Genomic DNA, 27629 nt, shown 5'->3' with positions numbered 1-27629 from the left:
AGTGCAAGTTCCACAACAATGCATACAGCCTGAGCTTAAACACTGAGTGAATATGCTGGAATGAATGGGTACTTTGGGCCACCAGGGGAGCTGTGAGCTTATGAATTCTTTCTGTTGAGTTTCAATCTATTCCTTTTCCTGCTACCAGATACTCTTATAGACCCAACAGAGAGTTGAATGTAATGAACTCTTTTGAATAATTAGTGGTGCTGGCAATGTGTGCGGAGGGAGACCAGCCTGCCACCCAGATACCCCATCTTGGTTACAATGGATGGTGCCATTGTAAAATGCATTGCAGCATTCTTCTCACATACATGGGGCCTAGGAAGCATGGCACAGTCTTCCACATGCTTTTGCTGAGATAATTCACTGTTTTTGCTTGTCACCGTGTACCATGTGTAAATCAGGTTGCTGTGAAAGCATATGCACTCAGCCCTGTATCTGCCTTGTCCATATCACATTAAAACACTCATGTTTTCCTCTAGGAAAAGGCAGCACTGTTGATAAGATTCAGACCAGTCAAATTCCCTTGAAGGCAGTTGTGAATACTATCACTTTGTAAGCCAGTGATTTCATTACTACTACTTTTCTTAAAATTCATTAAACCACAGTAAGGAGACTATGTGTTTCAAAGGGCTTTAAAAATTTTATTAGAGGCTGGGTGGTGGTGCACCTGGATGAGCACCCATGTTACAGTGCACAAGGACCCAGGTTCAAGCCCCTGGTCCCCATCTGCAGGGGGAAAGCTTCACGAGTGGTGAAGCAGGGCTGCAGGTGTCTTTCTCTCTCCCTCTCTATCTCCTTCTCCCCTCTCGATTTCTGACAGTCTCTATCCAGTAAATACATAAAGATTAAAGATAAATAAGTGAAAAGAAAAATATATAAAGAATTAAAATTTTTTAAAAAAATTTTAGGGCTAGGATGATTGTATGATGATTATACAAAAGACTATGCCCAAGGCTCAGAGGACCACTAGAGCTGAGCAGTGTTCTGGTCTCTCTCTCATTAACATAAATAAATATTAAAAATCATATTTCACTGCTTAACAATTAAATTGAGAGATTGGTTATGGATATCTGACAAAGTATGTTTGATCAAATGAAATGCAAAAATATACTGATGATAGTCTGGACAGAAAAAAAAAAGCAAACTCACATCCTCAGAAATCACCGGTTGCTTGCAGTTGTGAACATGTGATAGAGTGACAGGATGAATGATCTGGGGGAAGCCACAGACAGGATCCTCAGCTTTGCAGGTGAAGCAGTGAAGCAGACCCTCGGGGCAGCCGGGAGCAGAACACTCAACAGTTCACATCCCTTTATCTTCCCAGGACTGAGGGGTTGACTTTTCAAGCTCAACCTGTCTAAAGTTAGGTCTTCAACTTACTATTTTACCTTGATGGTAGATTTTTTTTAAAAATGATAAAAAGCAGGATATGCTTTTAATTAAGCAAAAAACAAAAACAAACAAACAAAAAACAAACAAACAAAAAACAAACAAACACAACTCTTGGGGGAAAGCCTGTGCAAATCGCAAGTGAACTTTTCCTGTTATGTAAAGCTGGGCTCCTTGGATATCTAGCCAAGGTGCTACCTGCACCTAGTGTTGGTGGTTCTAGCACCCTGTCTTGCTCACCATTGTAAACTATGGGTGGCTGCCAGTGGCATGCTGTTGCTCTGCACATCTGGTAAAATCTCACCTTCAAAAAATGAAACTGTTGTTGAATAGCAATTCTAGCATCACTAAACTTTATTTATTTTTTTTGCCTCCAGGGTTATCGCTGGGGCTTGGTGACTGCACCATGAATCCACTGCTCCTGGAGGCCATTTTTTTCCCTTTTGTTGCCCTTGTTGTTTATTGGTGGTGTTGTTACTATTATTGTTGCCATTGTTGTTGGATAGGACAGAGAGAAATTGAGATGGGAGGGGAAGACAGAGGGGGTGAGAAAGATAGACACCTGCAGACCTACTTCATCGCCTGTGAAGTGACTCCCCTGCAGGTGGGGAGCTGGGGGCTCGAACCAGGATCCTTATGCCAGTCCTTGCGCTTTGTGTCACGTACGCTTAACCCGCTGTACTACTGCCTGGCCCCCAATTTTTTTTTATTTTAAAGGGACTCCAGTTAGCTACTTTTTTTTTGTCCTCCAGAATTATTGCTGGGGCTCGGTGCCTGCATTATGAATCCACTGCTTCTGGAGGCTATTTTTCCCCTTTTGCTGCCTTGGTTAAACTTTAATTTTTATATGTGACTAACTTAACACTAAGTTACCCCTCTCCCCATCTATAACTAACACAGAACTTAAGTGACAATTTGCACACTTAAGCATTTAATTGGGCTACCGCCACTAGTTACGTTGTTGTTATTATTAATTTTATTGTCACCAGAGTTACCACTGGCATTGGTGTCTGTATAACAAGTCCACCATTCCTGGTGACCTTTAATTAATTAATTATTTTTGACAGAGACAGAAATTGAGAGAGAAGGGGGTAAAGAGGGAGAGAATAAGAAAGAGAGCTGCTGCACTGCTGAAGTTCACTGCTCGTGAGGCTTCCCCATTGCAGGTGGGAAGTGGAGGCTTGGACCCAGGTCCTTGTGTGTGGTAACATGTCCACTCTACTGGGTATCAGCACTGCTACTCCTGTTTCTATCAAGACTACCAGTGCTGGGATAGGAATTTAGGCTATCATAACCAAGGGCCTTAAAAGCCCCAAGCAAGATGGTTTACTCAGTTTTTGCCTTTAAGGATTCTGAAGACTCTTACATCAGTTGAATGTGGATCCAACATTCTAATTAAGCTAAGTCCTTACTAGATTGGTGGGCCTCTCTCCCATAAAGTTTTAATTACTAGCCAAAAATTCTCACCAGCTGGCTTTAGTCTACTTGGGCAGTTTCCTGGAATCAACAGAAGAGCCTCCAGAACTGTTATGTGATTTTTAGACTTGTGTGTATGCACACACATGTGCCAGAAGGGTAACTGTATTATGGTAGAGAGTGACCTCCTCCTCCTCTATACCACTGCGATGAACCCTTGTGGTTTGGTGCATATTGGTGATACAACTGCACTCTGGATGATTTAACAGATGAGTTGATGCAAAACATGCTGACAGACAACTACGGTAAAATAGATTCAAAGTGGTGGTGGGTGTAGCAGCAATTAAAAGTGTTATTTTGATTGAAGGGCATATTTGAAATATGCCATATTTAGCATAATTTAGCTAGTAGTTACACGATGGAGAGAAGAACAACATAGTAAGCCCACTCCAATTACTCTTTTCAAACACGTTTTATTATTTATTGGATAAAAACAGAAATTAAGAGGAGAGAGGGGAGGAGAGAGAGACTGAGAGACCTGTAGCACTGCTTCACTACTCATGAAGCTTTACCCCTGTAGGTGGAGACAAGGGATTTGAACCCGGGACCTTGTGCACTGTAGCATGTGGCCTGAACCAGATCTGCCACTGCCTGGCCCCTTTCCAGTTGCTCTTTAGGAAACTGGACTGGCAGCATAGCACTGGCAGGTTGTGGGACCAAGTACTCTTGATCATGGTACAAGTGACTGCTTAGATTTGTATGTGGCTCTTAGTCTTGTGGCTGCCTTGATGTTGAGCTGATAAGTTTTTTTTTTTTTTTTTTGAGGAAATGTTGGAAATATATTTATAATGTTGGAAATATATTTATATAAATATATTTATATATAAATATATTTATAATGTTTATAAATGTTGGAAATATATGTTACTCCAACCATACTGTTTTATTTGTTGTTAATGACTTATTGAAATTAGGTACCAACTCAAAACTAGAAAACAGTAGAAAGTACTGAATTTTATTTTTTGTTTAATGGAAACTGTCCATTTCCAATCTTCTCCTTGTGTGACCACACAATGCCTGCCACCAAGGTCTTAACTCCCCCTAGTCCACTGGGCTGCCCCATTCATCACCACCTTCCCCATCTCCCTTTAACACCCTCCATTGTGCGTCAGAGTCACAGGGTTTGTGTTTTTTGGAAAATTTTTCTCTTGCACATCAGCTCATGGAGGATCATTTATGCACACACACCTGATTTCTCTCCCCATATTCCACAAAGGCAACTTTGCACCTCATCTCCTCACCTACCTCTGTTTCCTAGTGATGCTGCCTTGTCTGTATGTGGAGAATATTTAGTCTTAGTGCTTCCCAGCCTCTGAGTGACTGTTTAGGCTCTGAAACCACAGTGGGGAAGTGATACGGGTCTTGTCAACAACAGAAGCTACTTCTGCAAACCAAAGAAGAATTTTTCCTTGTTTAATTAGCGAGCTGGAGGCTTCTCTGCCATGTGTGAACACCTGGATATCCTTTGTGATGACAGTACCATGCGTGGAGGTAGTTTCCTGTGTATAATTCTTAACTGGTTAATGTGTGTTGAAAACAAAGAATTACACTCCTTACAGTGCTGATCCAGGTTAAAATAGCAGAACAAGTTCTGTTTATTCTTAGTGTCTGAATCCTAATTTATTTTTCAGTTGTCTTTCATGCAAATCCAATCCAATATTCATTTGGTATGAAATATGCATAAGGAAGGTATTGGCTTTTGTTCTGAGCTGATAAGTGCTCTAAAAAATCAAACTGTAACTGTTGGAGTAATTAAAGACAAAAGTAATTGCAATAAGTATAAAATGAACTGTCCATAAAAAGATGCTTTCATTCTTCATATAATTTGAGATCTGAAAAAAAATAATAAGTGTGGGTAAAGCAAACTTTATGGATGATGGCATAAAAGTTTAGCTTCAAATTCCTCTTATAGAGTACTTTTTCCATGGCCACCATTTATAATTGTTTTACAATGAACACTAGTCTTAAAAAGAACACTACTACTTTGGGATGCCTAAGTTAAAAGTGGCCCAGACAATACACGTGTTTCCGTATGGTCATGACTGTTGTGCATTTTCAGAATTCTCTAGGTGGCATTGGACTTTTTTTTTTTTTTTTTAATATTTATTTTATTTATTTATTCCCTTTTGTTGCCCTTGTTGTTTTATTGTTGTAGTTATTATTGTTGTTGGATAGGACAGAGAGAAATGGAGAGAGGAGGGGAAGACAGAGAGGAGGAGAGAAAGATAGACACCTGCAAACCTGCTTCACCGCCTGTGAAGCGACTCCCCTGCAGGTGGGGAGCCGGGGTTCGAACCGGGATCCTTATGCCGGTCCTTGTGCTTTGCGCCACCTGCGCTTAACCCGCTGCACTACAGCCCGACTCCCGGCATTGGACTTTTAAATAACTTCTGGTTATGGGGAAGATGAAATTTACCAGACAGTCTTTAAATATGAATGCATGGTTTTTCCTGCTTGCTCCTGAGGTGGTTGTAGGTCGGGTTTCTGTGGTAGGTGTGTACTCACTCTGTCCATTGTACTCAGGCTTAGGAGCTAGTGTGGAGGGATGAGTGACCTATTTACTGATGGCAAGGAAGCTTGAACTGATGTGGAGACTAATACCAGGAAGATCGGCACTGACTTTGTGAACCCAGATAGATGGGTGCTGTGGGATATGACTACATGATCATTTATCAGAAGTAGGTTTTGTGGAGAGGGTAAACAGGCCGTGTGTCCGGCCATAATCAAGGGCATCTGCATGGCGACTTTTGGCTTCAGACACAGCACCACGTTTCCACACATTGTCTCAATCGAAATTCTGCTCCCGATTTCTAGATCGTCGTAGGAGATAAAGTCGTCTTGATGCCTGTGAACGCAGGACAGCCGCTGCATGCCAGTAACATAGAGCTTCTGGATAACCCGGGGTGCAAAGAGGTGAGGTGGGAGGTGTGGGGAGGTTACAAAGGGCTGACTTTTCCTCATGAGAGAACAGAAGTCAAATAGTATCTTTGTTCTTTTTAACCTGCGGCTGGGGAATGAACTCAGGGCCTCACACACACGTGATACTGTTGAACAGCTTCCCAAGCCCAGTAATTTTATTCTTTTTTACTTAATGGACCAGAGATGGAGAGGAAAGATGGAGAGAGCAACAGAGCAAAGAGACACCTAAGCATCGCTCCACAGTCCATGGCAGTCCCTTGTAGTGTTAGGGCTCGAACCCAGGGCCTCATGCATAGTAAGATGTGCACTCTACTGGGTGAGCTATTTCCCAGCTTCCTTTTCATTGTATAGATGACCATAATCCCATCCATGCTAGTTTATTTTCCTCTGCTACATGTAGATGGTGATGAATTCTTGCTGCTTCTGCATGTTCCTTTGAAGATATTTCTATTGAACCATATCCACATGCTTTTCTGTTTTTTCTCTGGGAAACAATAACTTCAGCTGTAGAAGGGAATCTGCAGACTTGTCACTGAATATCTGTCCATGCACAGGTGAATGCTGTTAATTGCAACACGAGCTGGAAGGTCACACTGTTCATGAAGTACAGCTCCTATCGAGAAGATGTGCTCAAAGGAGTGAGTCTTGCTGGGCAGTGGGAAGGGTGGGGAGGGGGTTCTTACTGAACCCTTAGATCTGAAGCTTGTGCATTCACTGGTGACCAGAAATTACTTACTTTAAAATCATCTCTTGCTTTATTGATCTGTTGATTGTAAGAGACATGAAATGAGAGGGGCAGAGGAGTAAGAGGAGGGAGATAGTAGAGGATCACTCAGCTCTGGCATAAGGGGATGTGCCAGGGATTGAACCTCTGGTCTCAGGCATGGAGACTGCTGCTCTAACAGGCTGCACTTTCTCCCTAACTCTGGCATTCAGGATGAACCAGGTCACTGAAAACCTCATTACTCACTAACAGTGCTGCATTGAGCTTCCTCATATATGTTGGAGTGCATGAACAGCTGACAGGACATCCAGAAAAGCCACACAGGCTCACTTGCTTCTGAGTTTTTCACCCTCCTGTTGGAAATGCAAAGTCATTTTTCTATGTCAAACCCCCTCCCCCCACCTCCGTTCCATTCCACAGGGTGATGTTGTCAGATTGTTTCATGCCGAACAAGAGAAGTTTCTGACGTGTGATGAGTATGAGAAAAAACAGCACATTTTCCTCCGTACTACCTTGCGCCAGTCAGCCACGTCTGCCACCAGCTCCAAAGCACTGTGGGAAATAGAGGTATGCACAGAATCGTTGGCTTTTCACAGATAGTTGCAACAAAAGGACTAGATGCACCAGGCTGATGGCTTTATGGCTGCAGGCATATTTGTGATAGACCCACAGAGCAGCTACTTTTTAACTTCATTTTTACTGGTCATTTAATATCGATTTACAAAATTATAAAAGTTATTAGGAGTATAATTCTATACTGTTCTCCCTACTGGCTTTATTTTAGTACATCTGAATTTAAGAGTAGTAAGAGATGGGAGAGTGAGAGAACCCTTGAATGCTGGCCTGTGGAAGAAGAGATACTGTAGAATAGATTGATCTGTAGAAAAAAGAGGGAAACCATCCCAAGTTGAGGTTGGGAAAACAAGGCATTTTAAGACAACTGATCCTGAGTGGGAGGTTTATGCAAGCGGGCTGAGCCTAGGGAGAAATGTAATATCACAATTGTTGTCTAACTATGACTTGGCTTAGACTAGACATGATAAAATACAGGAAATAAATCTTAGTGAAGCTCCAGTGCTTTGTTGAGATGCATATTCAGGCTCTAGGTGGGGAGGGACACCCTTTGATGTCTTTGGAGGCCATATGCTCCAGCAGGTGATGGAATTAGGAGGTGCTAGGGACAGCCTCCATGAAAGCCACATGATCCTCTTCCTGAAGTCTGCTTCTCTGCTTGCCTTTATCAAAGTCAGATCGGAGAATGACAGACACATAGTCAGCACCTGCATCAGCACACCTCACAACTCCTATCATCTGTGCCCCAGTGATTAAGAAAAAGAAACCTCAAGATAGCAGCAAGGAGAGCTATTATTTGAAAACTCTCCTAATACAGTGCATTGAGTTCCCTGCTTCCATAGCCTTTGGCTCTTAAGTCTGCTGAAGGGAGTTTTTGACCATCATACCAGCAATTTGTGTGCACATGTGAGACAACCAGTAAATCAGCCAGATTCCTCTTTTTTTAAATTTATTTTTAAAAAGGAGACATTAACAAAACCATAGAATAAGAGGGGTACAACTCCACACAATTCCCACCACCAGAACTCCATATCCCATCCCCTCCCCTGATAGCTCTCCTATTCTTTATCCCTCTGGAGTATGGACCCAAGGTCATTGTGAGATGCAGAAGGTGGAAGGTCTGGCTTCTGTTAATTGCTTCCCTGATGGACATTGACTGGGCGTTGACTGGCCGATCCATACTCCCAGCCTGCCTTTCTCTTTCCCTAGTAGGGTGGGGCTCTGAAACCAAATTCTAAAAGGTCTTCGTGCCATCCCTAAGGGTCAAAGAGTTCAAACAACTGGTGTGATTTCTAAAGTCTGATTTGAAAACTGAACCCTCAACAGATTGCTTTGAGCATTTTCATAAGACCTCAATCAATTTAAAGTGTTTTCTTTCTTAAATTTTTTTTTTTAATTCCCAGTAGGGTTATTGCTGGGGTTTGGTGCAGACACTGAATTTACTGCTCTAGGTGGCCATTTTGTACCCCTCCCCCCCGTTTTTCTATTTTATTTGAAAGGACTCGTGAAGTGTCCTCCCTGCAGGTGGGGAGCATACACTTGAACTCGGATCCTTGCGCATAATGACATGTGAGCTCGACTGGGTATGCCGCTGTCCAGTCCTCCTTTGAAGTATTTTCTAAGCTGTTTTCCTGTTTGGACTCTTGGAAGATGAGGAGACACGGATGGTGCAGTCTAGCCTAGGACACTAGAATGTTACAGAGCCCCAGCACACAGGCTCTGAGGCTGGGCAGGAGTGTGTATGCAGAGTGAGTGTGTTTTAACACAGAGCAAGGGGGGGGGTGAGAACTCTGGGGAGCTCTGTAATAATTAGTTTTACACAATGAATTTAGTTCGTTTAAAATAGTTATTTCTTTTTGTGGCTGTAGTCATTTGCACCAGTATGATTCTGCCATTCCTGATGGACTTTTCTTCCCCCCTTTCAATATCAGAAACAAGAGTGTGAGAGGCAGAGATGACAAGGAGACAGAAAGGAGAGGTACCACAGCACTGCTCTACTGCAAGTAAAGCTGCCCTGTGTGAGCACCTCTGTGCGATGGCTCTGTGAAAGACCTCCATGTGGTCTTTGCATGTGATAAAGCCTACATTCAACTGAAGACACTGTCTCCCAGCAATAAGCCCCTGTTTTAAAAACATCATTTACTTATTTTCTCATTTACTCTCTTTTAATTTTTTTTATTAATGACTTAATAATGATTAAGAAGATTACAAGATAACAGGGGTACAATTCCACCAGAGTATCGCATACCATCCCCTCCATTGGAAGCTTCCCTACCCTGTAACCCTTGGGGAATAAGGACCAAAATTCTTTTTAGGGTGCAGCAGGTGGAAGGTCTGATTTCTGTAGTTGCTTCTCTACTGGGCATAGGCGTTGGCAGGTCAATCCATATCCCCAGCCTGTTCCTATTTCTCCCTAGGCTGGACTCTGGGGAGGGGAGGTTCCAGGACTCACTGGTGAAGTCCTCTGTCCAGGGAAGTGAGGATGGCATCATAGTAACACCTGAAACTTGGTCGCTGCTGGATTACCCGGCTGTTTAGCTTTGGGGACATTGTCATCTGGATACTGTGCACACCTCTCCCTTTCATTCCATGGGTTTGTCTGGATAATGATTTTTAAAATTTTACCCACCCTCCCCCTTCAGGGATGGAGGGCAGTGGCAGCTGCTAGTCAGTGGTGGGCAGTCCAGTCACTTGATTGTCTATTTTATTTCTCTTCCTTTTTTTTTTTCTTTATTGGGGGTTTAATATTTTACATTTGACAGTAAGTATAATAGTTTGTACGTGCATAACATTTCTCAGTTTTCCACATAACAGTACAACTCCCACTAGGTCCTCTGTCGTCCTTTTCCAGGACCTGTATTCACACCCACCCACCCAAGTCTTTTTGTCTATTTTATTTCAAATTGAGAGACAGAGACAGACACCAGAGCACTGCTCAGCTCTAGCTTATGGAAGTGCTGGGAATTGAACATGGGACCTCAAAAGTCTCAGGCATGAAAGCCTTTTGCAGAATCATTATGCTATCTCCCCACAAGCCTGTTTTTAAAGGTCTTCCCACCACAAAACTTGAGGTTTGCTTCTGAGCTAAGCACTGAACACCTTAGCACCACCTATTTTCAGATCTCCTAGTGCTTCTGTGATGCTGAGCCCCGCAACTCAGCCCCTGGGGCCTGGCCAGTCCACAGCACAGGGCTCAGGATATGGGGCTCTGGAGAGCACACAGGCAAAGGGCTGAAGCCCAGGCTAGTCTTGACCTCTAGGCCTTAGCACTCCTGGTCCTCTGCTGTCCGTGCCTTCTCAGCTCTCTCTGCATGGTCCTTCTGGTCCCAGTCTACCCATCTCCTCTGAACGGTCCAGGTTGATTGCTGGCTGCAGAGGCGCCCTTTCTCCTTCCTCAGCCATGCATATGCTCCATTCCTTCCCAGAACCTGCTATCTTGGTTTACAGACCCCTACCTTTACCTGTTGCTCCAGACCTCTTGCAGGAGGTATCCCTGGGCTCTATCAGGCTCTTAATACAACTTATAGAGTGACTATGTGAGTGATCCATAATGGGAGACCTATCTGTTAGGGCAAGACTGCCTGCAGGCAGAAGGCCTGGGTTTCCTGCCTGTGTGGAGAGCTCAGAGAACTCTGCTGTCTTCATTTGTGTGGGAATCTTGTCTCACTGCACATCATGCCCTCCTGCAAACATGCACCAGATCTGACTGTCGGCGTTCACAGTGTATGCCAGGCACATGAATATCTTTTCACCTCTTTCCCTTTCTGTCACAGGTGGTGCATCACGACCCTTGTCGTGGCGGTGCCGGGCAGTGGAACAGCCTGTTCCGATTTAAACATCTAGCCACTGGGAACTACTTAGCTGCGGAGGTAAGAGGGACCCACAGTCTCCAACTCTGAAGGCAGGGAGTGGGCACGGGGCTCTCCAAAGATGCCTCCCCCCCCGCCCCCCGGGAGGAGCTTTTCTCCACATTTCACTGCCACTGGGCTCTGGGTGGTCACTCACTTTATTTGTGAACTGTCGATGTCTCTGGAACCTTCAAGTGATGTTTGTCTTAAAACTTAAGTCAACAGAATCCTGTTTCTGGTTCATGCAAAGTGGGTATGCCTAGAAGGGAGTATCTGGGCTGAACACACATATGAGTTGTTTTCACATGTGTCCAGCTCAACTCTTTCAGAACACCTGCAGTAGAGGCACCATGGCTCACCATGGTGGGTCCCAGCTGAGTGGGTTCCAGACTCTCTGTCAGGTTCCTCTTCTCACTGGTGGGTGGTGTCTCTCCCTCAGACCATCAGAGGAAAACACTCACTCACAGTCAAAACACCATATGTCAAGGTTGGTTGGTCCTTCCTTCCTTCCTTCCTTCCTTCCTTCCTTCCTTCCTTCCTTCCTTCCTTCCTCCCTCCCTCCCTCCCTCCCTCCCTCCCTCCCTCCCTTCCTTCCTTCTTCCTCCCTCCCTCCCTCCCCCTCCCTCCCTTTTTCTTTCTTTCTTCCTCTATTTTTTTAATGTTTAATTTATTTATTGGATAGAAACAGAAACTCCGGCATGGCAGGGGGGTGGGGGGCAGGGGTGGGTTGTTGGGATGGGACACAGTCTTTTGGTGGTGGGAATAAAAAAAAAAAAAGAAACAGAAACTCAAAGAGGGAGACAGAGAGACACCTGCTGTGCTTCAGTAGGGTCCAGGGGCTTGAACTCGGGTAACTTATGCACTGTAGCATGTGTATTCAACTGGGTACATCACCACCCAGCCCCAAGGTCTTTTTTTTCTTCACTAAAAGATTACTGACAATCATAGATACAGGAAGAGAATGTGGAAGTGATAGCCTGCAAGTGTTTTAATTAAGTCTGGTGATTTAATTTGGTGACAGTTTTGAAAGCGTTAGGTTTCTGATGTATAGAAATATCCCTGCATTCTGCTCTCATCAGTGTCTGCTGATTTTCTTGAATGTAGAGTTACTTGTGCGATTTTAGGACAGAACTTGGTATTAGACTTTTTAATATGATCTTAACATTTGATTTTAGATATGAAAGAGGTAAGAGTATGGGGTTGGGGTGGAGAATTATTGAGAAAAAGGTGTGAAGAAAAGGCATTTTTTTTGTTTTTATATTTATCTATTTTTTTAAAAATATATTTATTTATTGTTAGAGACAGACACCTGTAGCCCTGATTCACCACTGTAGGTGGAGACCAGGAGCTTGAACTTGAGTCTTTGCGCACTGTCGTGTGTGCTTAACCAAGTGTGCCACCATCTGACCCTTTATTTAATTTTTAATTGCCTCGAGGGTTATCCGTGGGGCTTTGTGTCTGTACTATGAACCCACCACTCAGAGGACATTTTTTCCTTAAATTTTTTTATTTGATAAGATAGAAATTGGGGGGGGGGCAAAAAAAAGGGAGAGAGACAGACACTTGAGCCTGCTTCACTATTCGTGAAGCTTCCCCTCTGCAGGTGGGGAGTGGAGTCTTGAACCCAGATCCTTGTGCATGATAATGTGTGCACTTAGCAGGGTGCAGGAAAGACATGTCTATACATGTGCTGACCCTTGTCTAAACTAGCTCTCTGCCACACTCCCACCTGTTGTATGCTTTACATTGAGTTGTTCTAGTTCTCTAGTTTCGGAGACCTCAGGCCGGGTGTGGTGTGGGTATGGAACACGATGGGCGCTAGATGTTGTGGTGGTCTGGTGTCGGGCTGCACCGCGGAGAAGAGAGCGGAAGTCCAGAGCAAAGGGGTACACAAATCTTTATTATAGGATGGGGGGGTTTGGTTCAGACCACGTGGAGCCAGCCGCCAATGGCCGTCCCCACTACCTGACCACGGGGGGGGGGGGGGGGGGGGAGAGCAGGGAGCGAGACCTCAGAAAGGGAGAGCTGAGAGCCCAGAAAGGGGGGGGGTGAGGGGGCTTTTTATTGGGTGACAACCAGGGGTGACGTGTAGGGCCAGGATTGGTTGAAGGGGGCAATTCGCGGTAAAACCTGGGGGCGGAGACTGCATCAGAATAACTCCTTAGCAACACCCACCCAATGTGTTGTGATTTTCTTCATAGTACAAACCACCACCTGACTAAGTGTGGACATTGCAGTTTGGGCAATGACTAGGCTTCACAAAAGTGTGATTTTTCTACATCTACGCTGATTTTTCATTACTTTTTCAGCTAGAGAGGCAAAGAGAGAGGGGCATGGCACTGGAGCTTCTTCTGTTGCTGTAGCACTCCCATATGATGGAGGGGGCTCCTTAATGTATTATTATTATTTTATTATTATTGTCTTTCTCAGTTGAAGTGGAGATTTTTTTCTCACTACATTTCTTCTGTGTCCCCATCTCCTAGGACAGTGAGTGAGTGATATTGAGAAAGTACTTAAAGCATCTTCTCTGAATGAATGAATGAATCAAAGAAGCTGTTCAGGTATCTGTACACTGAGAGGATGGGAGGAAGGAGATTTCAGGATGTATCTGAGAGGCATGCCAGGCCATTTTTGGCAAATTAATGTTGTTTCAATTTACTCCTCTGGAACATGAAGATAATGACATAGTTACATAGTGAGACTGTTGAGGGAATCAGATAATGGAGTGTTGGGCATAACATGGTTCTGTGTTAGAATCCAGTAAGTGACGCCTAATTTATTCATTTCATAAATAGGGGCTGTTCTGATGATTACAAACACCTGACTCACTAAGATTCTGTTCAACACCTCTGGAAGGTGGTTTTCTTTTATTTTCTTTCTTTCTTTCTTTCTTCCTTTCTTTTTTTCTTTCTTTCTTTCTCCCTTCCTTTCTTTCTTTCTTTCTTTCTTTCTTTCTTTCTTTCTTTCTTTCTTTCTTTCTGCCTCCAGGACTATTGCTGGAGCTCGGTGCCTGCACTACCAATCCACTGCTCCTGGAGGCAGTTTTTCCCATTTTGTTGTCCTTGTTGTTGTAGTTATAATTATGTTGTCGTTGTTGGATAGGACAGAAAGAAATGGAGAGAGGAGGGGAAGACAGGGGGAGAGAAAGATAGACACCACAGACCTGCTTCACTGCCCGTGAAGGGACCCCCTCCTACAGGTGGGGAGCTGGATCCTTACGCCGATCCTTGAGCTTCGTGCCATGTGTGCTTAACCCATTGCACCACTGCCTGACCCCCTGGAAGGTGGTTTTCAATGCTCTTCTGTCCATTAAACAGTCTGGCATATTGAAAACTCTTAATTTTGACCTTTATAGGTTATGTATACTTTTTATGACAGGACAAGAGGAGAATTTAGTCTTAAGTGCATACTTGAGCCTGGGTAGCTGGGAATATGTTTTCTATGCTTTTACCAAGAATATCAGAGGTGCTTATGTGTGGAGTTGTAACATCAAAAGCGTCCAAATGCTGACACCTGCAGGTGGAACATGGCCAGTATACAGAGGTTTCATAACTCCTAGAGGTTCGGCGCTTGAGGAGCGCTGATGTGGATGTGGTTGTCGGCATGGCTAGAATCTGGGAGTGCAGTAGGGAGGCATGGGCCTGGAGGGGAGGGACCATGAGGAACATCTTCTGTGAAGACTGGAAGTCTGAGGGTCAGAGAAACATCTGGAAAGTCAGTTGGGCAGATTCACAAATGCCAACAAGGGAGGATGGTATTTCTGCAAAGAAGAAGTTTCTGTCAAGGCCAGAAACAAACAATGTTTATAGAATTTGGTAGGGAGATGGTTGTATTAGGAGAGATCGGAATGCAGGTAGTAGAGGCAGGATGAGGAAGCTTAGAGAAGACAGGCGTTCATGACAGGGCTGTGAAGGGGAGAAACAGGAGGTAGTGGGGAGGGCCCCTGTCAGTCTGGCTCTGTAAAGTTTATTTAAAGAAATGAATGAGCAGCATGAAAGCAGAGCCGTTTTTTTAGTACAGAAACCACCTGTTGATACTTTCTAACCTCCTTCCTGGGCTTTTCCACTCTCCAGAAGCACGTGGCGCAAAGTGCAAGGACCGGCATCAGGATCCCCGTTTGAGCCCCCGGCTCCCCACCTTCAGGGGGTCGCTTCACAGGCAGTGAAGCAGGTCTGCAGGTGTCTATCTTTCTCTCCCCCTCTCTGTCTTCCCCCCCTCTCTTGATTTCTCTCTGTCCTATCCAGCAACAGTGACAGCAATAACAGCAACAACAACGATGACAATAAACAACAAGAGCAACAAAAAGGGAAAAAATAAAAACTAAAGTTAAAAAAAATACTAAAAAAGAAAGAAAGATAGCCTTCCAGAAAAATGCCTTCATCCATTCTATAGTTCTTTGTTTTTTTAATTGAGTAGGACAGAAATTGAGAGGGGAAGAGGAGAGAGGGAGAGAGGGAGGGAGGAACACCTGCACATTTGCTTTACCACTTGTAAAGCTTCCCTCCTATAGGTGGGGAGCGGGGAGCTCAAACCCATATCCTTGTGCCAGTCCTTGAGCTTCATACTGTGTGTGTGTGTGTGTGTGTGTGTGTGTGTGTGCCTAACTGGGTGCACCACCACTGGCTCCCCATTGTACAGTTGCTATGTCAGCTAGTGACTTTGCTGTTTTATAGAGCAGATACTGTGCGTGCTTATTCCATAAAGGAAGTTAGTAATCTAGGAGGGCAGCTGGTGAGAGACTCCATCACTGAGTTACCAGAACAGTTCTAGCATATATTTTGGGTTTTGAGCTCCTCCTTTGACAGCATTTTCTAGAACTGAACTGAAGGTGTCTTGGAAAAACCTGGAAGTGCTTCTGTTATAAGTGGCCTGTCGATTTGAGTGTAACTCGAGCTGCTGCTTACTAACCTGCGATCTTTAATGCAGTGTCGTGAGAGTTGATTGAGCGTTTGTGAATTTTAATAGGCTTTGATTCTGAGTCATGTCAGTTTTCCTCTCCAAATCTCATGGAGTTCAGAAATCTCCCCAGTTTTGGAGGAAATGCTGTAGCCTTCAACAACAGTTTATGTGTACATTTGTGTGCTTGCCTGCTTACTACCCGTGATCCTCCAGGATGGCTTTCTTCCATATGGGGAAAACTTACATCTGCTTTGCCTACCACTGGAAACCTTGCACCTGGAAGAGTGTGGGGCATTTGAATTGTAGCGAATATTAGATGATGAGTGGATGTGTCCGACAATGTGAGGTTGTAAAACCAATCATTTCACTGTAATAAGAGAAACCCTGGCTCGGAGAGTTTTATTGTTAGGGCTGAATGCTATGTGTTCACCTTTTTTGTTTTATGGTGTCAGATGGAGAAAAGCAGAGAGAGAGAGAGAGGATATAGCACTAAAACTTCTTTCAGTGTGCTGTGGGCTGGGCTTGAAGCTGGGTTGTACACATGGCAAAGCAGTACACTATCCAATGGAGCTATTTCACAGGCTTGGTCTATGCCTGTGAATTAAGTGGGGTGATTCTCCTCCACTCCATTTTCCTAGGAGACACTGGCCAGAAACTAACACCCCCTCCCCAAGGATCTGAGTCTGGGGACAGGAACCCCTGCTACCTCAGGAGAAGCCAGGGGGCAGCTCACACTCTGGGATGCTCCAGACAGCTCCCCTCACCCAGATCTCTGACCCTGAGTGTTGATGCTGAGAAACTCCGACCTCCACAGCAACTCCCTGAAGTTGCACATGTACTGCATACCTGCCAGCTGGAGCCATTCATTTCCTGACAGGAACAAGATGAGCAGATCCCAGTCCTCTGAAAGTTTGCCATCCAGGGGAGAGGCATGCACAACCCCTTTGTTCTGTTCTGACGTGCATGCATGCACGCGCACACGCACACACACACAGCTGACAACTTGTGTAATGTCTATTGTGGACATCTGCAGGCAACCATCATCATCCTCAAGGTGGGCTTAAAGGGCCCTTACCTGTAGCCTAGGCACATGTTTCTGCATATGCGTAGAGTCCTGCAACATGATGCTGTGTTTTAACTCGCTCTTCCTGGGTGACTCATTTAGGACAACGTGATGAGTCTGTTGCTGGTGCAGACATGAATTGGAGGGGGTGGGAGCACTATCCACAGCAGAGGAAGCCATTCCTGAGGCCAAGGATGCCACAGCTGAGTTTAAGACATGGGCTACACAGATTGCAAATGGTTGAGGTAGAGCATCTGCTTTTGCTGTGAATTATGGAGAACATGCAGGAACCAGGGTCGTGATACAAGAGAACAAACATTTTTGATTTTACTCTCTGAAATGCCATAGTGAATCAAGATTTGGAAAGAGACCGTCCCCACTTTTTTGTTATCTCTGTGTCTTCGACACCTTTCTCAGATAGAAAGAACAAGACAGAGAGGTAGAGGGGTGGGAGGAGGAGATACCATACCAGCAAGCATCACAGCCTTCAGTGTGGTGGGGGACTGGGCTTGAACCTGGATTGCACAAGTGACAAAACAGCATATTATCCAAGGGAGCTGTTTTGTCAGCCTAGCTGACCCTTATTTCACGTAAAAGTCTCTGGTAATATCATTGTAGAGAATTGGATATTTATGGGAAATAAACAATATTAAAGAATCATAAGCAAATTGTGAAATTAAATATTTAATTGTGCATTATACTCAAGACATTTGTGACCTTGCCAGCTGACACACTAACTACAGTGCTGTTTTATTAGCCTTTCTTCTTAGAATACCTGTTTCTTTGGCCATGCCTGTAATTAGGTGATAGGAGGGGAAAGTGAGCAGTCATGGGTCTTCCCATATTTGTCCACATGAGCGTCACCATTTTGCTCTGGATTTTGTACTCATATCATCTTGGTGGGATGGGAGTGCCCTCAGCCACACAGAGGGAGAGAGTTACTGTGTCCTGTTTTGAATAGGGTAACATGAAAGCCTCTCCAAGTCACTGCTGCTGTCACTGTCAAGTGTCACTGTTTCTATCCTGCTGGTTTGGACATTTCCCTTCTCTGCTCTTCAAGTAGTAACTTTGATGATGGCTTCCAAAACAAGATAGATCAAGTTCTATATTGCAGATTTTATGCCTCCAGTTTAAAGACAACTAGCTTGTTTGTAGATAGGCCAGTCTTCCACCAGAGGGCAGTAAATACTTGTTTCCTAACTTCAGTAGCCTTTGGGCTTAATTAATTTAAAGCTTCCCACAAGGAAGGAGGGCAGGGAGGAGGTTGGTTGGGGTCCTGGTGCATAATGGTGGGAAAGCACCTAGATTGGGGGTGAGAGTGTTTGCAGACACTTATCATAGGGAGATAAGAAATTTTACCCTAGTGTCAACAACTGTACTATAAGCCATTAATCATTTGGCACTCAAGAACCTGTGCATGAACATAGAATCTTCTGACTGATGTGGCCACCCCTTTCAGTATCCTCTGATCTAGTTTTCCATCAAGTGTTTTAGCCAGAGCATAGGACATAGATGACCAAGAAAGGTTAATTTCTCCTTTTCTAGATTTATCAATCAGAATAATAGGTGGGCTCTGAACTGCCAGTGGTAAGAAAGAGAAATATATATATATATATATATATATATATATATATATATATAATATTTATATATATATATTATATATATAATATATATATTTATATATATATATATAATTTTTTTTTCAATGAAAAGCACTCACATGACAATCCTGTCTATGGAGTAAAACTGATCTGAACACTTGATTACCCAAATGGAATGTTCTGAAGAACAGAAGCATCTGCTGCAGTGACCAAGACACAGCCAGGAACTGCACCCTACTCCCCAGGGCTTCTCTGCCAAGTGGGTGGGTCTGGAAGGGGTGCTTCCCAGTAGTACGTGTGGGAACCCCTCTTCCTCCCCTGTGGGGCCTAGGCTCTGGCCACCTGCTCTGGCTTCCTCCTTCCTTTCTAGCCCTGAAGGTCCAATATTCTTCCTCTCCCTATTTTATTTTATTTTGTTTTATTTTATTTTTGCCTCCAGGGTTATCATTGGGGCTTGATGCCTACACTATGAATCCACTGCTCCTGTAGCCATCTTTCTTTCTTTCTGTCTGTCTGTCTTTCTTTCTTTTCTTTCTTTCTTTCTTTCTTTTTTTGGTTTATTGGATAGGACAGAGAAATTGAAAGGGGAGGGAGAGAGACAGGTAGACATCTGCAGACCTGCTTCACCGCTTGTAAAGTGACCCCCCTGCAGATGGGGAGCCGGGGACTCGAACTGGGATCCTTATGCAGGTCCTTGCACTTTGTACTATGTATGTTTAATCTGGTGCTCTACCTCCTGCCCCCCCAGATGCTCCCGTCTCCATGAATAAATCTAGTATATGTGTGTTCACCATGGACTCCTCACTCCTCTGACCTCTGTCATCTGTAAATTATTCATAGCAGCTCTGGCCACATTCTGTTTTGGACAACAGCTATTGATAGCATTTTTTCTCTCTCCTAAATTACAAGACCTTGTGAGCAAGAACCATGGTCCTTTCTTTTTGCTAAAATAGCATGTCATCATGCTTAGCCCTTGCTGCTCTGTTAATATTTATTGAATGAGTGATTAAAAGTATTGTAGAGTTCTCTCTCTCTCTCTCTCTCTCTCTCTTCTCTCTCTCTCTCTCTCTCTCTCACACACACACACACACACACAGATGCCAGATCTAGACTATTTTTTTTTAAGAAAGGAAAGATTTTCTGTAAAGTCCTAGAAGATTTCAAATTTCCATGTAACCATTCCTTCCTCCTCTTTACAGTTAATATAATTTTTTCTATTCACCTTAATGAATTATTTTAGTAAATGTGATTCCTATATTTAGAGAAGGAAAGAAGACTGCAATCAGAGCATATTATTAAGGCACGTATTTCTTTGGCCTTGAGTTAATATTAGTGAATGTACCGACTTAAATTTTTTTCAGCAACTACTTCTCCCTATGCTTCCTCATTTTTTTTTTGCCTCCAGGGTTATTGCTGGGGCTCAGTGCATACACCACGAATCCACTGCTCCTGGAGGCCATTTTCCTCCCTTTTGTTGCCCTTGTTGTTGTAGCCCTGCTGTGGTTAGTATTGTTGTTGTTGATGTCATTCATTGTTGGATAGGACAGAGAGAAATGGAGAGAGGAGGGGAAGACAGAGACAGGGAGAGAAAGATAGACACCTGCAGACCAGCTTCACCACTTGTGAAGTGACTCCCCTGCAGGTGGGGAGCTGGGGCTTGAACTGGGATCCTTATGCCGGTCCCTGCACTCTGTGCTACGTGTGCTTAACCCTACGCTACTGCCTGACCCCCCTCATTTTTTTTATCACTACCACCACTATTATCATTATTACCATTATATTACCAGTATAATGAATTTACTGAAGTAGTAACTCTACATATCTTTAGGATTGCTTCCAAAGACATAAATATACAAAATCTGATGATATGCAGTTAGTGTGATCAGCATTTCATGTTTAGACATCCTTTTTTTTTTTTTTGCCTCTAGGGTTATTGCTGGGGCTCAGTGCCTGTACTATGAATTCACTACTCCTGGAGGCCATTTTTTTCCCTTTTGTTGCCCTTGTTGTTGTAGCCTTGTTGTGGTGGTTATTGTTGTTATTGATGTTGTTGTTGGATAGGACAGAGAGAGGAGGGGAAGACATAGAGGGGGAGAGAAGGATAGACACCTGCAGATCTGCTTCACCACCTGTGAAAAGACTCCCCTGCAGGTGGGGAGCTGGGGGCTTGAACTGGGATCCTTTCGCTGGTCCTCGCGCTTTGCGCTTAACCCGCTGTGCTACCGCCCAACCCCCTAGACATCTTCTTTTCACAAATGGGAGTCCTGATTTCCCTGGAGGCTTAAGGGGCTTTTTCTTGGATAGAGTTTGGATCCAGCTGTGCAGACTCCTTTCAGGGGTGCATCTGTGTGATCTTAAATGGGGGAATAGATGAAGACTGGTTTTAATTTATTCTTTATTTCTGTCTACACACACAGAGTTGTGTACATATAAATCATAATAGTTGGCTTAAAATAATTGATAAGCACCTTCTGGGCACTGTTCTGGAACTTCCGTTGCTACTAAAAAGCAAAACTTTTTGAATTTGAGTATCTTGTCTTTTGAGTTTTATCTTTTTGTATCTTCTTAGATATCATATAAATGGAACCACGTGCTGCCTGACTTCGTACCTCCCCCTTTCTTTATCCCTCTACTATTGCTCTTCCCTTTCTTTCTCCCAAAATGTATTAATAGATTACAAATTGGGCCTCAGGGGTGACTCAGTATGATTACACATATCCAAGGCCCTGGGTTGATTGCTTGCCATCCTACTAAAAATTGTGTGGCGGGGGCTGGGAGGTAGTGCACCAGGTTAATCGCAAATGGAGGACTGGCATAAGGATCCCAGTTTGAGTCCCCGGCTCCCCACCTGCAGGGGAGTTGCTTCATAGGTGGTGAAGCAGGTCTGCAGTTGTCTATCTTTCTCTCCCCGTCTCTGTCTTCTCCTCCTCTCTCTATTTCTCTCTATCCTATCCAACAATAACAATAACAACAACAAAGAAATGGAGAAAATCCAAGAACAATACATTCTCAGTACTGGCACCAAGCCCCAGCCATAACCCTGGAGGCAAAAAAAAAAAAAAGGTGGGTAGTGCAGTGGGTTAAGCACACATGGTGCAAAGTGCAAGGACCTGTGTAAAGATCCCAGCTCGAGGCCCTGGCTCCCCACCTGCAGAGGGTTGATTTACAAGCAGTGAATCAGGTCTGCAAGTGTCTATCTTTCTCTCCCCCTCTGTTTTCCCCTCCTCTCTCGATTTCTCTCTATCATATCCAACAAGAACAATAGTAACAACAACAAAAGTTAAGCAACAAAAAGGGAAAAAATGGCATCCAGCAGCAGTGGAGTTTTAGTGCAGGCACTGAGACCCAGCAATAACCCTAGAGGCAAAAAAAAATCATGTGGCATTCTAGTTTTATATTATTATTCTATTATCTATATTCATTTAAAAAATTTATTAGTGACTTAATATTTATTTATAAAATTATGAGATAACAGGGATATAATTCCACCACTGCCACCACTAGAGCTCTATGTTCCCATTCCTTCCATTGGAAACTGTAATAGTTCTCCCACTGTCACAGATACGGGTTGACCATCATTTCTATAACTGTCTATATATGTATTTTGTCTCCAGGGGTATTGCTGGGGCTCAGTGCCTGAACTATGAATCCACTGCTCCTGGAGGCCATTTTTCCCTTTTGTTGCTCTTGTTTATCGTTGTTACTATTATTGTTGATATTGTTGTCATTGTTGTTGGATAGGACAGAGAGAAATGGAGAGAGGAGGGGAAGACAGAGAGAGGGAGAGAAAGATAGACACCTGCAAACCTGCTTCACTGCTTGTGAAGCAACCCCCCTGCAAGTGGGAAGCCAGGGGCTTGAACTGGGATCCTTACGCTGCTCCTTGCACTTTGCACCATGGCATTTAACCCACTGCGCTACCATCTGGCCCTCAACTGTCAATATTTATATATATTTACCCATTTATTCTGTGGTCCTGCCTTCTCTTCCTAAGTCATAGCTATACCTGTTAGTACTTCTTCATCTTCTTTTTTTAAAAAAATCTTTATTTATAAATAGAGATAGCCAGAAATGGAGAGGGGAAGTGGGTGACAGGGGGAGAGAGAGAGACACCTGCAGCCCTGCTTCACCACTAGTGAAGCTTTCCCCCTGCAAGTGGGGACCGGGGCTTGAGTGTAGGTCCTTGTGCACTGTTGCATGTGTGCTTAACCAGGTGTGCCACTACCCAGTCCCCACCTGTTAGTACTTCTAAATGACCTTCCTTTTTTTTTTTTTTCTTTCTCTTTCTCTCTCTCTTCACTCTCTGGGTCCTGATGGAATTGGAGTTCAGAGCCCTCTGCTCCTCTTCCTGTAACATTTCTCCACCTCTGGGAGTGTGGACCAGAATTCTTTATGGGGTGCAGAAGGTGGGAATTTTGGCTTTTCCGCTGGACATGGGTATATAGGCACATTGATCCATACCCCCAGCCTGGTTCTATTTTTCCCTAGTGGGGACAGCTCTGGAGAGGAGAGGTCCTGGGACACATTGGTGAGGTTGTGTGCCCAGGGAGGCCAGGATGAAATCATAGTAGTATCTGCAACTTGGTGGCTATGGCTTAGTCAGTTTCTGATGAAATCCCAGTTGTAGCTTGTTGAGTTTTCAAGTGATTTTTTCTTCTTCTAGTTTCATAGGATAGCGGTCTGATCCTGCTTTATTTTTTAAAATTATTATTATTTTTAGGTTTCTGATCCTGCTTATTTATTTATAGTGTATCTGTAGTTGTTTATTCTTTGCCTTGAATCATGGTCATACCTCTCCTTTTTTTTTTTTAATTGGTGTCTGAATTGTAACAGGTAGATTTTAGACAAAAGGGCAGAGTCTTGAGTGTTTGATCCAAATGGGTGGGCTTGTCTGCTCTCTCTCCATAAAAGATTCAACTCTACTGACAAAAAAAGGCCATGAACTTGGCATGTTAGCTCTCTTCTCCTTAACTAGTCTTTGAAGGTAGTCATTTAAATTATAGCATTTGTGCTGCAAAGGCAGCATGATGGCTCTGCAAAAGACTTTCATGCCTGAGGCACTGATGCTTCAGGTTCAATCCCCAGCACCAACAGCCAGAGCTGAGCCGTGCTCTAGTCTATCTCTATGTGTCTTTTTCTCTGTATCTCTATCTCATATCTCATTAAAATTAAAATACAAAAGATATAAATTTTGGCATTTATTAAGCATCTTTCTTAGCTTCTTTTTGTGTTATGCTTAGGCACAGTGGAGCAGTTCCTCATGAAATGAACGTTGTGGGTGTTGCTAATGTGCTTTTAGTAGGGATTCACAACCTGTCTTTTGTTTTGTTGTAGCTTAATCCTGACTATCGAGATGCCCAAAATGAAGGGAAAAATGTGGTGAGTAGAACTGATTTTTTTTTTTTCCACAACAAATCCAACCCTTACTACTTAGATTGATACTTTATGTGAACCCATGGTACATTTGATAGGAAATTTGAAGATTGAGGATTCTTAGATTTTCTGAGTGAAAGCCATGGCTGTAAGGTAAAAAAGGGGAGATATTCTGAAGTTTAGATCATCAGATGCCCCCACTGAGGGTGCTTAGAGAAATTTCTAGCAACTTTGAGCTCATGTGGAACAGATCCCTGATAGCATCTACAGATAGGCTGCCTTTAACTTCTAGAAATGTCCAGAGAGGGTCGGGCAGTAGCACAGTGGGTTAAGAGCAATAACCCTGAAGGCAAAAAAAAAAAAAGAAAGAAAAAGAAAAGAAATGTCCAGAAATGGGATAATGGCAGATATGTTCAGATAGGGCAGTCCTTCTTGGTTCAAGATAATCTGTGTTTTACCAATGGGGAGGGGTTGAAATATCAAGCCACACAATCCTTGGTTTTATAGATACTATAACATGTGCTACTCACTAACCTCCATCTGATTTTAAAGCCTTTTTTCCTTCATTGAATAGATTTTTATTTACTCCACTTATTTCATCATTTGTAATGGGTATGACTTCATGAAGATAGTGTGACTCAGTTCAGCAAAATGTTCAGAAACTCAGAACGCTTTGAGGTGATGCAGATAGAATCTGGATGACATCAGCGTGCATGTGTCTGTGTGTGTGTGTATCTTACACATCTGAATTAGATCCTTAGATGTGAAGTAGACACAGCCTGTCATTCAGATTCCTGAGAGACTTAGTCAGTGTTATTGTAATCGCTATACATTATGAAGGCATCATGTAGAATTCCTCCCTTTGGTAGGAAGAGCCAGAACCCTTCATTGAGGTTGCCACTGTCTTGACTGGGAAACAGCTTGATGGCTGGTGAGGCTGCTGCTATGGGGGTGGGAGAGTGATCTAGTCATAATTTCGGGCATGCGTCAGACCTCTTCATTGGACTATCAGGTTTACAACAATGTAAAACTAAGGCATCAGGTCCCCAACCCAATGAAGCCTTTTACTTTGTGTGAAAATGGCCTGGAACACAGAAGCACACTTGTGAAGATCTACCAGCTCTTTTCTTCTTGGGAAGTCTTCTCCCACTCCCCAGCCCAAGTTTTAGCACCCCCTCTTCCTCAAACTTGGGGTTTCATTCAGGATTTGGAACCTGCTATCAGTAGCCATGTAGGAAAATCTGATTGTATGTCCTAGTTTCTCTAGGCCTTGCTGTGAGCTTGTCAAGGGCTTCCTGCCCAAGACCCAAGAACACACTTGGCCCTGAATAGGGGGTCCAATGCATGCACTCCAGGGGCACCGTGGTATCTGTCCATTCATAAGAGGAACTCAGAGCCTGCTGAGTCCTGGGCGTAGGCCAGGCAGTGGAGCTCTACTAAGGAGCTGTGCTGCCTGGGAAAGGAGGCGTCTGACTGTGGAGGGCATGCAGAAGCCATGCAAGCAGCATGCTTGGCCATTGTGGCCTCAAGAGCATTCATACTTTGTCAACTTCAGTATGATTATATGGTGCCATTTATTAATTTTTTTTTTTTGCCTCTGGGGTTATTGCTCAGTGCCTGCACTACCAATTGACTGCTCCTGGAGGCTGTTTTTTCCCTTTCGTTGCCCTTGTTGTTTATCGTTGTTGTTGTTGCCATTATTGCTGCCATTGTTGATGGATCGCACAGAAAAAAATCGAGAGAGGAGGGGAAGACAGAGAAGGGGAGAAAAAGACACCTGCAGATCTGCTTCACCGCCCATGAAGCAACCCTCCTGCAGGTGGGGAGCCGGGGGCTCGAACTGGGATCCTTAGGCCGGTCCTTATGCTTTGCGCCATGTGCGCTTCACCCGCTGCACTACTGCCTGGCCCCCTTATTTTTTTGTTTGTGTCGCTAGAGCTTCATACATGCATAATTCTGCTGCCCTGGGCTGGCTTTTTCAGATAGATGGATGGATGGATGGATGGATGGATGGATGGATGGATGGATGAATACAGAGACACATGACAGAACCAAGCTTCCCGTGGAGCCTCAACACTCTGATGTGGTGAAATTGGACCTTGTTCATAGCAGGCAGGCACCCTGAATTTTCTCTCTGGTCCCAGGAGGGGTATGTTGCTTGATGCACCAGAATCACAGTGGGGCCTCACTTGCTGTACACATTCTGACACTCTCTCTCCTACAACATGCACATCACACCATGTGGGCCTGCCATTTACTGGCCTCTCTGAGACCTGACTGAGAAGGCTAGGCCTGCTGTTGGATACCAGGGCTGTCTATCTCCTCCTTAGGGTCTCTGTGCAGCACACTGGGGGCCCAGAAGGGCTGCTAATACCTAGAGGGGCTTTGGCAAATCAGAGAGCTCTGTCGATACTCGGTTTCTCCATCTGTTGAGACCGAGGGCTTAGTGCATCTCCTCTGGGTGCCAGGGAGGATGCAGCCAAGTGGAAACAGAATCCAGTATACTCCCCAGGGGCTGGGATGTGGCTCACTTGGTAGAGCTCACACTTTACCTGGGTCTGAGGACCTGGTTTCATGTCCCTGGTCACCACATGGGAGCACTTGTACAGGGAAGTTTCAGGTGTGGTCAAGCAGTACAATGGTATCTATCCTCTCTCTGTCTCTTTCCCTCTCTTTATTCTATCCTTCTCATTCTCAATTAAAAAAATAAATAAGGGGCCAAGCAGTGGCACACTTGGTAAAGCAGACACATCACTGTGGGTAAGGACCTGGGTTCAGTTCCTCCGCCTAACACAGGAACAGTGTGCACAAGGGGAGCTGCCTAAGTGGTGAAGCACTACTCTGGTATCCCTTCTTCTCTCCCCCCCACCCAGTCCCTGGAAAAAAGAAAAGAGTCTACCAGGAGTGGTGGAATTGTGCATATAGGAAGCCCTAGCCCAGACCTGGCTGCAAAAGAAAAACAAAACATGTTCTATAGCTTGTTAGAAGGTCACAGATGTTGTTTCTGTTGAAAGGGCTTCCTATAGAGTATTCAGTTTGCAACAGATCAGATCTCTGAGCTCACCCCTTTTCAGCTCAGTGTTTGGTGAGTGCTGAGGCTTGTGGAAGCACTAGCAGGACCAGAGCATGGATCCCGGCGAACTTCTCCCTGCGTGTCTCAGGCCGTGAGATGGGCCAGGTTGGTTTTCTCTCTGTGTTTTGTCATGCATTTCTCCACGCACCTGCAGACATGTGCAAGACCACTCTTGCATGTCACCATCTTCATGATTGTGCATTCAAATGGATGAGTGTGAGGGTGGATCCCATTTGTCACTTCAGAGAGACATGCATCTGGAGACTTTTGATTGTGTTTCTTGTCTCTCCAAGCCCCAGATCCTAAGAGTTGATAAACTCAGACTACACCATACTGCAACACACAAAATGTCTTCTCGTTGTACAGCTCATGTGCCACCCAGCAGTAATTATTTTTCTGCCTCCAAGAGAAAGCCGAGCAGTGAGTGTGGCTCTAGCCTCTTCTTAAAAATGGAATTAAATTTCCCCAAACCCAGTGGCATCTCCTTTCTTCCCTGAGTTCCAGGATCATGGAGTTCACCATGACCAGGTTAATTATTTCCATTCCTAATTTTCCCTGGGCTGTCTATTTAATATCCAGTTAATATTTTTTCCCCTATAATTCAGAAACTTTTATCAATGTGTTGCCTTCCATTTCTGAAGCTTCAAAGGTTAATGCGTGGCTCCGCTGAAATGAGGCAGCG

At 44.1% G+C, this 27629-nt stretch overlaps 1 protein-coding gene across 3 annotated transcripts in view; it reads left to right on the top strand.

Moving 5' to 3' along the window:
* ITPR2 (inositol 1,4,5-trisphosphate receptor type 2) overlaps positions 1-27629 on the top strand; it is a 380387-nt gene that overhangs the window by 105273 nt on the left and 247485 nt on the right. For all 3 annotated transcript variants that reach the window (XM_007517924.3, XM_060194552.1, XM_060194551.1), the window contains 5 exons: positions 5686-5784; positions 6345-6428; positions 6935-7081; positions 10861-10956; positions 23836-23880. In XM_007517924.3, the coding sequence (XP_007517986.1) occupies positions 5686-5784; positions 6345-6428; positions 6935-7081; positions 10861-10956; positions 23836-23880 (471 nt within the window). The remainder of the gene's footprint in view (positions 1-5685; positions 5785-6344; positions 6429-6934; positions 7082-10860; positions 10957-23835; positions 23881-27629) is intronic.

This window comes from Erinaceus europaeus, chromosome 7 (assembly GCF_950295315.1).
Source record: "Erinaceus europaeus chromosome 7, mEriEur2.1, whole genome shotgun sequence".
Classification (NCBI taxonomy): domain Eukaryota; kingdom Metazoa; phylum Chordata; class Mammalia; order Eulipotyphla; family Erinaceidae; genus Erinaceus; species Erinaceus europaeus.
This window is presented reverse-complemented; position numbering and strand designations above follow the sequence as displayed.